This window comes from Mizuhopecten yessoensis, unplaced genomic scaffold, assembly GCF_002113885.1.
Source record: "Mizuhopecten yessoensis strain PY_sf001 unplaced genomic scaffold, ASM211388v2 scaffold5141, whole genome shotgun sequence".
Classification (NCBI taxonomy): domain Eukaryota; kingdom Metazoa; phylum Mollusca; class Bivalvia; order Pectinida; family Pectinidae; genus Mizuhopecten; species Mizuhopecten yessoensis.
Window position 1 is genome coordinate 426,499 of NW_018405900.1, and position 10,616 is coordinate 437,114.

At 38.0% G+C, this 10,616-nt stretch overlaps 1 protein-coding gene across 1 annotated transcript in view; it reads left to right on the plus strand.

The window, feature by feature from the left end:
- The window catches only part of LOC110450240 (kinesin-like protein KIF27), a 46,486-nt gene extending 37,063 nt beyond the window's left edge, over nucleotides 1-9,423 (plus strand). The window contains exons 29-38 of the mRNA XM_021497631.1: nucleotides 591-687; nucleotides 1,391-1,495; nucleotides 2,867-3,081; nucleotides 3,803-3,914; nucleotides 4,912-5,049; nucleotides 5,295-5,485; nucleotides 6,615-6,709; nucleotides 7,121-7,223; nucleotides 7,435-7,616; nucleotides 8,178-9,423. Of these exons, the coding sequence (XP_021353306.1) occupies nucleotides 591-687; nucleotides 1,391-1,495; nucleotides 2,867-3,081; nucleotides 3,803-3,914; nucleotides 4,912-5,049; nucleotides 5,295-5,485; nucleotides 6,615-6,709; nucleotides 7,121-7,223; nucleotides 7,435-7,616; nucleotides 8,178-8,218 (1,279 nt within the window). The 3' untranslated portion in view covers nucleotides 8,219-9,423. The remainder of the gene's footprint in view (nucleotides 1-590; nucleotides 688-1,390; nucleotides 1,496-2,866; nucleotides 3,082-3,802; nucleotides 3,915-4,911; nucleotides 5,050-5,294; nucleotides 5,486-6,614; nucleotides 6,710-7,120; nucleotides 7,224-7,434; nucleotides 7,617-8,177) is intronic.
- Nucleotides 9,424-10,616: the final 1,193 nt, after the last annotated feature.

The window sequence follows — 10,616 nt, forward strand, 5'->3', positions numbered from 1 at the left end:
TCCCTCCCCCTATCAATATGTAAGTCTGTGACAAAGAAAGTTGAGGAGTGGCTCCCTTCCACCTATCAATATGTAAGTCTGTCACAAAGAAAGTTAATGAGTGGCTCCCTTACCCTATCAATATGTAAGTCTGTCACAAAGAAAGTTGAGGAGTGGCTCCCTTCCCCCTATCAATATGTAAGTCTGTCACAATATTAATAAGACTTTCTGTCACAGTATTATTGATTATCCCTAGATTTCCTTTGCTAAGCTGCTGTTATTACTGAAATGTGGGCACTTTACCAAAGGTTTATCCTCTTGTGTCATTAAAAGAATTCTACCCAGTGTTCAATTGATCCAAATTTACCTAGCTAAAGCTAACATGCACCACCAGAATGTATCTACTACTAACTATCTACATAATATTGTTCATCATCTGATCAATTTACTCTCTTATTCGAGGGCACAAAATAAAAAAATAAAAAAAATAAAAAGTATTTTGTATTATATCAGAAGCAATAATGTCTTTATATAAATGGATCAAATGGTACATTGGATATACAATACAGTGTACACATCTTAACTCTAGTTTTAATTTGATTGGTTGTCAGTGAGGACCATGACAAGACTGAGGAACAGAAACGTTGGCTTGACAACGAGGTGGAGAAGGTTGTGGAACAGAGACGTCAGATGGAGGCTCTACAGGAGGTGAGTGGTTAATAAGTCCTAGGCTCAGTTATAACCAGAACAAGGACATAAAGCCCCATCATTCAAGAGGACCATGTAGAAGATTAGCCCATAGCTAGACATGTATTTATCCTCAATAGTGAATCAATCAATCAACAAATTATATCTCTTTGTCACCCACTCAACAGTCTGATGGAGAGTGTAGAGGTGAGGGGTCAATAGGTCAAAAGGTCCTATATGTTTAATTTCAGTGATATCTTTGTCACCCACTCAACAGTCTGATGGAGAGTGTAGAGGTGAGGGGTCAACACGTCAATAGGTCCTGTATGTTTAATTTCAGTGATATCTTTGTCACCCACTCAACAGTATGATGGAGAGTGTAGAGGTGGGGGGTCAGTAGGTCCTGTATGTTTATTTTCAGTGATATCTTTGTCTCCCACTCAACAGTCTGATGGAGAGTGTAGAGGTGAGGGGTCAATACGTCAATAGGTCCTGTACGTTAACAGGGCACACGCTGTCGGTAGCCAAAGGTCTATTTTCTTAATTGGCTACTAAAAATACGACGTGGCTACTAAAACAGTTTGCAGAGTATAGAGTGTGAAGTAATATAGGCTGATAATGACATTCACAGATCAGTAGTGAGAAGTACCATCAGAATTAAGGTTTGGTGATTGTATTATTGACTTGTGATCCATGTTTTGGTTCTTTTTTTTTCAACAAACAGGAGCTGAAGAAAAGGGAGGCCATCGTCGCCAAGAAGGAGAATATCTTTGCTGAGAAGAGCGAGTTAGAGATGAAGAAACTACGGTCGAGTCAAGTCATCAATAAGGTAGCTCTCCACTAACATATGTCATCAATAAGTTAGCTGTCCACTAACAAGTCATTAATAAGGTAGCTCTCCACTTACAAGTCATCAATAAGGTATCTCTCCACTAACATATGTCATCAATAAGGTAGCTCTCCACTAACAAGTCATCAATAAGGTAGCTCTCCACTAACATATGTCATCAATAAGGTAGCTCTCCACTAACAAGTCATCAATAAGGTAGCTCTCCACTTACAAGTCATCAATAAGGTAGCTCTCCACTAACATATGTCATCAATAAGGTAGCTCTCCACTAACAAGTCATCAATAAGGTAGCTCTCCACTAACATATGTCATCAATAAGGTAGCTCTCCACTAACAAGTCATCAATAAGGTAGCTCTCCACTAACATATGTCATCAATAAGGTAGCTCTCCACTAACAAGTCATCAATAAGGTAGCTCTCCACTAACATATGTCATCAATAAGGTAGCTCTCCACTAACAAGTCATCAATAAGGTAGCTCTCCACTAACATATGTCATCAATAAGTTAGCTCTCCACTAACAAGTCATCAATAAGGTAGCTCTCCACTAACATATGTCATCAATAAGTTAGCTCTCCACTAACAAGTCATCAATAAGGTAGCTCTCCACTAACATATGTCATCAATAAGTTAGCTCTCCACTAACAAGTCATCAATAAGGTAGCTCTCCACTAACATATGTCATCAATAAGTTAGCTCTCCACTAACAAGTCATCAATAAGGTAGCTCTCCACTAACATATGTCATCAATAAGTTAGCTCTCCACTAACAAGTCATCAATAAGGTAGCTCTCCACTAACATATGTCATCAATAAGGTAGCTCTCCACTAACAAGTCATCAATAAGGTAGCTCTCCACTAACATATGTCATCAATAAGTTAGCTCTCCACTAACATATCATCAATAAGGTAGCTCTCCACTAACATATGTCATCAATAAGGTGGTTTTCCACTAACATATGTCATTAATGAGGTAGCTCTCCACTAACAAGTCATCATTAAGGTAGCTCTCCACTAACAAGACATCAATAAGGTAGCTCTCCTCTAACATATGTCATCAATAAGTTAGCTCTCCACTAACATATGCCATCTATAAGTTAGCTCTCCTATAACATATCATCAATAAGGGAGCTCTCCACTAACAAGTCATCAATAAGGTAGCTCTCCACTAACAAGGCTACCCCCTCACAGTAGCATGACTCCAGAGTGTTTAGGATATAAATAGTATTACTTGAATTGCACCATTATATGGTCTATGATATTGTTTCCATAAGTAAAGACAACTTCATACTGACAATTACAATTGAATTTGTAAAACAATTAGAAAGATGATTTGTTTTTGGTATTGGTAGAGCCTTCTGACAATGTCAACCAAGCTGGATTCCATGGACAAAAAGTTAGAGGAGAAAAGTAAGGAGCTGGCACAGACTCCCGAGGAACACCAGGCTCATGTTAAGGAGGAAATCCAAAAGTTGTCGGATAGTCGTGAGAAACTTAACAAACAGCGACTTGTACTGGAGAAGAAACTGCATGATGGACGGATCCTGTCAGGCCAGGAGGAGAGGAGGTTTGTTATAGAGCCAGCTGGTTATGATAAAAGTGTTTTATTACAAATGTCATCTAATAAAATATCTGGTCCCTAGATAGTCATCTCAGTTGTTCAATCATTTTTCAAAATCTGACTTTAGCGTGATACTTATAAAACATGAAACGTGCTGCGTGTTTCTTTTCTCATATTTTGTAGTCATAGTGGAATAATGAATATTAGAACACATGCAAAATTATGTATACAGCTCAACAGACTCAAACTCAAACAAGATAATTATGTTTAAACAGTATCCAGGTAAATCAGAGATTTTGTTTTAAATTCAGTTAGACATACATTGGTATATATTTACTAACAGTAGATAAAATAACGTGTGTCAGTATCAATGTGAAATGTTTTGTCAGCCAGACAGTGGGAGTGGTATGTGTCAGTATCAATGTGAAGTGTTTTGTCAGCCAGACGGTGGGAGTGCTGTGTGTCAGTATCAATGTGAAGTGTTTTGTCAGCTAGACAGTGGGAGTGCTGTGTGTCAGTATCAATGTGAAATGTTTTGTCAGCTAGACGGTGGGAGTGCTGTGTGTCAGTATCAATGTGAAGTGTTTTGTCAGCCAGACAGTGGGAGTGCTGTGTGTCAGTAACACTGAAATTTTAATGGTATGTTTTATATTGGTGTAACTGGTGTTTTGATGTTGGAGACATTTTAAGAAGTTCCTCTGATTAATTCCTCTTCTTTGTGTTGTAGGATGATAGAGCTGGATGAGGCTATAGATGCCTTGGATGCAGCTATAGATTATAAAAACGAGAACATCAATAGCAAACAGCTGGAGATCCGACACTCGCAGATGTTATCACAGGTACACTACCAACATCTGAAAACAAAAATGTTATCCTTGCCACATGTTTTCATCGAAATTCTGATAGGTTGATCTCTGAATAGACGGATTGGTAGACATTCTCAGGACAGCATTACCATTTGTATACATGTGGATTGTAGGGTGTATTACTGTAGTTAGGCACAGAAGTCTAGTGGTAGGACGCCACGGCACGGCACTGCGTTGTATCTTTGAGCAAGATACTTTACTCTGCTTGTTCCAGTCTACTCAGCCGTAAATGTGTACATGGTTGGGCAGTGCTAGAATTGTTGAATGCTAGCTGTGAGCGCCGAAATGGCAGCACTGGCTGTATGCTCCCCAGGGAATTGAGAAAGTTATTGGCTGGTTGCAAGGGCCCTATAACCATGTATCATAATTTGTGTAACGCTTTGAGACGACCTACAAACTAGGTTGTGATAAAGCGGTATATAAGAACCTCAAATTATTATTATTATTATTAGCGGAACTTGACTGGGTCAATTGTCTGAGACCATGTAGCTCAATTGTTAGAGCATCTGTCTAGAGTTCTGAGGGTCCCAGGTTCGAAGCCCGGTCTGACTGTTACATTACCATCACAATAATGACTACCTGCTATTCTAGATATAAAGGGGCTTGTGATTGTTGAGTAATTGTTCACATTTGTATAGTGAGTTTCAGGACCCCCCTCCTCATGTATTTAGCTTTGGAATAGCCATTTTCATTTCATTCCTCATGTTTACTATAATTTGAAGGGTTATTTTTTCAGTACAGAACTTGAAAGTTGCACATGGAAGTGAACTTTTTAGTATTTGTAGCTTCATTTAAGGCATGTTATTGGAAAGCATAGACACATATCTCAGACTTCAGAGTTTGTAGTGTACATTTTACAGGACAATGAAATATTATTTGTTGACATTTCTACTGAACTGCAATAGATATGGGTGGGCTTAGTACTGGACATGGGCTTATTGCCTGATAAATACGGTATCTGTATTTGCAGAGTGAAGACAATATGATAAACCGTCTGAACTCCCTGTCTACAGCAGAGACAAGGACACTTCTGTCTCGCTACTTTGATAAGGTCATCAAGCTGAGGGAAATGGAACGCAAAATGAATCTTCACAGCAGTGAGCAGGAGGTAAGTGTGGGACATTCAACAGTGCTTAGTCAATGGTCTCAGATTTATAGCAGGATTTGTTTTAGGAATTAGTAAATGCTCAATAAAATGACAAAGTGAAATTGCCCCCCTTTTTTAATCACGGAATATTAAAATATAAATTTCATATTGAATGGCTTTCACACATTCTGCATGATTTGTGTTTGATAACGAGTGCCATAATAGCAATTCACAAAGGAAAAATGACTTTCTGATGTAAACTCTAGGTGAAGATAGATGAACAGGAGAGACTGATCCGGGAAATGGAGTCTTCTCTGCAGCGGACACAGGTAGACATAGACCGGAGACTGACCAAACAGCAGAAAGAGTATGAACAGAAAATACAGCTGCTGATGAGACAGATCACAGAGATGGGTGGGGCAGGAGGTGGACCTCAGGCTGATGACAAAGACTCAAAGTAAGTTATACAGAGATGGGTGGGGCAGGAGGTGGACCTCAGGCTGATGACAAAGACTCAAAGTAAGTTATACAGAGATGGGTGGGGCAGGAGGTGGACCTCAGGCTGATGACAAAGACTCAAAGTAAGTTATACAGAGATGGGTGGGGCAGGAGGTGGACCTCAGGCTGATGACAAAGACTCAAAGTAAGTTATACAGAGATGGGTGGGGCAGGAGGTGGACCTCAGGCTGATGACAAAGACTCAAAGTAAGTTATACAGAGATGGGTGGGGCAGGAGGTGGACCTCAGGCTGATGACAAAGACTCAAAGTAAGTTATACAGAGATGGGTGGGGCAGGAGGTGGACCTCAGGCTGATGACAAAGACTCAAAGTAAGTTATACAGAGATGGGTGGGGCAGGAGGTGGACCTCAGGCTGATGACAAAGACTCAAAGTAAGTTATACAGAGATGGGTGGGGCAGGAAGTGGACCTCAGGCTGATGAGAAAGACTCCAAGTAAGTTATACAGAGATGGGTGGGGCTGGAGGTGGACCTCAGGCTGATGACAAAGACTCAAAGTAAGTTATACAGAGATGGGTGGGGCAGGAGGTGGACCTCAGGCTGATGACAAAGACTCCAAGTAAGTTATACAGAGATGGGTGGGGCAGGAAGTGGACCTCAGGCTGATGAGAAAGACTCCAAGTAAGTTATACAGAGATGGGTGGGGCAGGAAGTGGACCTCAGGCTGATGACAAAGACTCAAAGTAAGTTATACAGAGATGGGTGGGGCAGGAAGTGGACCCCAGGCTGATGAGAAAGACTCCAAGTAAGTTATACAGAGATGGGTGGGGCTGGAGGTGGACCTCAGGCTGATGACAAAGACTCAAAGTAAGTTATACAGAGGTATAAAGGGTTCTAATTTATAACTGATTGACAGAATTGAAGTAAGTTATACCAAGGTGGGGTGGGGTAGATGAATGGTTTTCATGCCATCTACACAGAATCTTAAGAAAGATAAACAGAGGTTGATGGCTAAAGGGAGAGGGACAAGTAAGAGATGGGTCTCAGGGTGATGTAACTTATACAAAAGTGAAACTTGATTATATTTTATATTGAAGATATTTTGTCACAATGTTTTTTATGATACAGGCATCTACAGCTGGAAAAAGAATTATATTATTACAAGAAAACTAGTCGAGATCTGAAGAGGAAGCTACGGGAGCTTTATGCCTCAGGTGCTTTAGGTTGGTACCAATGTTCTCCAATTTCAACCATCAATATTTTACTGAAAATTCCAATATATCTTTCAAGTGCTTTTCCCTGAATAATACTGCTACATCTTGCAATGTCTGATTCAAATATGATTTTAAACTGTTAGGTATTCAGTAAAATATATGTCTACAGCAACTGTGTAAAGACAGGCTGTCTGGTCGCTGACATGTAATCATCGACATCTCATTGTGTGTGATAGCAGTGTACAGTGGGTTAGGTGTTGATGTGACATTAAACTGTTAGGTATTCAGTAAAATATATGTCTACTGCAACTGTGTAAAGACAGGCTGTCTGGTAGCTGACATGTAATCATTGACATCTCATTGTGTGTGATAGCAGTGTCCAGTGGGTTAGGTGTTGATGTGACAGTGTCTGTATTACAGGAGATGATCATATGAGTGTGCATGGTTCCGTCCAGAGTTCCATGGGAGATGATGCACAAGTCAACCACAGTCAGTCACATAACAGAAACACAGAAAACGTCAGGTAGGGCTCGCAATATTCATAACATATTGAAATTCAAGAAATGTGACTTAATAAATCTGAATAGATACTGGTTAAAACAGCATTTATTCCTTAGGTTATAAAATGGTAAAAACTTAGTTCACGATAACGTGTTCATTTAGACAGTGTTTATCCATGCTAATATTTTGTTATAATGATAAAGTAAAGTTGTTATTTATTATCGTTTGTGTAGCCATTCCCACCAAGGAGAGAAGTCAAGTTCGCGTCCTAATTCTGCACGATCTGTTCCACACATTCCTGCCAATGCAACCCCTGTCAAAATATCTAGAAAAGACCTGCGTCTGATGTCTGAGACCGAAGTCAAACTACGGAGGTCCAATCTTAGCCACAGTGGGGGATCTCAGCAACTTAGAGGTATTGTCATGTAGTAACTTGATCTCAGCACTTAGAGGTATTGTCATGTAGTAACTTGATCTCAGCAACTTAGAGGTATAGAGGTACCCAGTGATAATGGTTTTATGGAAGGGCCTTATAAGATGTGATTAAGTTGTGCAAAATCCTTTTTATTGCTATTAGTCAATGAAGTATATTTGAATGATTGATTTTTCTGTAGTAATGTATCAGGAAGCATCATTTACTTAGCATTTAAGATCAATATTCTTTGAACCAGTACATAATGATTAATACTTTATTTTTAGAGTGTACAACCCAGTACAGCACAGAGTAGTAGCAACAGTATATTACAAAACTGTCATCATAGGCTGATAGCGAAATCTGACATTGTTCAGAAGAAATTAGTTTTGTTATGTCTTTTTAGCCCAAAAAAACAAAGAAGGTGACCACAAAATATATTAACAAATGAAAACACAGTGGCTTGGATATTGAAAAGTATGGTTTAAATCTGAGGAAATACAGTCCATGTACTTCACATGTGTCTGAACAAGTTGACATGGTCTCCTGTTTTGTAAATTTCAGACTCCCTTGATTCTAATGCTGATAACAATCCATGGAGTTGAGGGAAATATTACTTCAAGGAAACCAATGTGTTCAGCAGCCACTGATACTGCCTGTCAACAGTGTGGTAGAAAAAAGCATAACACTACCATTTACAGCTTGTGCTACCAAATAAGGACAAAAATGGTCATGGCATATCCATATATGGACAAAAATGGGCATGGCACATCCATATATGGACAAAACATGGGAGTGACATGAGAATAATAATGGTTGTGATTGAAAACATACAAAGGATGTTGTGTCGTTAAGGAGGTCTTGGATATGATTGTATAATATTAAATCAGGAGAATGCTCCTAATATTATTTTAATAGGACAAAGTTTATTGGAAGCCAAATTGATAACACGAGAATGTTACCAGTGGAACAATCACCGACCTCCATACATGATCCTGCTACTGTTGCAATATTTCTGTATTTTATGGATATTTTAAATCAGATGGATACAGCCCAAACACACAGCTACTGTAAATGTCTGTCTGAAATAGGAAAACAGTTCACACTGAAAAAAGGTAGAACAAAAGACATTTTTACAGGTAAATCAATGAACCTAGAGTAATATGAAGTACAGTCATACCTTTCATCTAATGAAAATCCCATATCTGACTGTAATATCTAGGTATAATGCATAACACTTTCTAACATCCTAAACAATTGAAAATGTTTCAGATTCTGCCAATTTGCTTCCTTTATTGATATTCTGAGGTACATGTCTTAGTAATTTGAGTTGATAAGAAAGAAAGCTGTGTCTTCTACACAGTGTTTGAACTGCTGGTTATTCATCAATGCTGTTAAAAGTGTCTGAATATGCAAGAGTTTTTGTAGTAACTATAGATGACAGTATACCAGTTATATTAATACGCTGATCTGGTTCTTGCCATTAAAAATAGTTCTGTATCTATAAACCCACAATAACATGTAGATTCCTAAATCAAACTTTCCATTCTTTAAGACTGACAGATTTTTGCACCCTGTATGAAGTATATTGGACCAATTTTAGAAAGTAGGGTTGATATCGTCACCAACGCACTCAGCAGAACAAGTACTTACACAGAAATAGAATACTTTTTAATCAAAATTATATGTAGATGATGCATTCTTACTTTTTCATTTAAGTATCTGGAGAGTGATATCAAATTTTTATTTTTATTTTGCTGTAAATGTTTGCCATTTATTTGTAAATGACTTAAGAGTGGGTATATATATATGTATATATAGGGGAGTATGTGGGTATATATATATAGGGGATTATGTGGGTATATATATATATAGGGAATTAGAGAATCACCAATGTGGTACTGAAGAGTGGTATCTATGTGAACTGCCTTGGTACATTGTAGGTGTATCACAGTGATATTTGGGAACATTTTGATCATATAGTAGGAGATGCAGTCAAGAGATATGTGTTCATGTTAAACATTATTTTGTGGTGTGTTATAAACTAGGTTTGTGGTTTTTTAACGCTACGATAAATTGTAGATCTGTTTTTAACTTTGTATATTACACAGTTGATGACTTTGTTTATCGTACATAATGTAAAATGATATGTAACATTATGTACATTTATATTACAGTGTGATATAACATTATATAATAGTATATTATAATATAACAAAAAATAACTACAATGTACGACATTTTTTTTACTGTACTTCATTACAATCTGCAGCACATTACATGTGTTATTTTCGTATGATATATCTGACTGTTTTAGCTATACAGCTATATATGGTAACATCACACTATGCCGTCCCTTCTGGATAGATTTATTTGTTTGTTTGTATAAGTTAAATGTTGTGGCACTGTATCATGACATGACTTTCCGTCCACGTGTCAGACATATCTCTGTCGGGTAGAAGTTTCCTCAAAACCATTCCCAGAAGGACTGTTAAAATGTTTGCATTTAAAGTACTGTACAGCGGTAATGAAATATAATGCTGTTATAGGCAACACAACATCCCTTTATTGTGATCACATGTGTATGTTGTAATACAGAAGTAATGTATCATGTTGTTCACTGCCTCATCAAGTTGATAATTTGATTTATCAGAAGTATACCTGAGTATATATACGTGTTGTGTTATTCTAGACTGTATACCACTGGGCGGTCACAGTCCCCTGTAGAAGTGATGTGGAGTTATTGTCTATATATTTTGATCTGCTATTCCGTCACAAACTGTTTATGATGTTTTACCTCTATTGTAGAATCTCTCATAATCTAGAAAAATGGCCTCCTACTTGATAGAAAATTACTTCATATTTTCTTTAAATTATAGAGATTCTGTACTTTCCTGCCACATATTGTACTCCATAGGAGCCTTACACATAGTGATCATAGAGAGAAGTGTTATTTCTACAACCTTTATATCTATGTTTCAGGCCCCTGTGTGGTACCCAAGG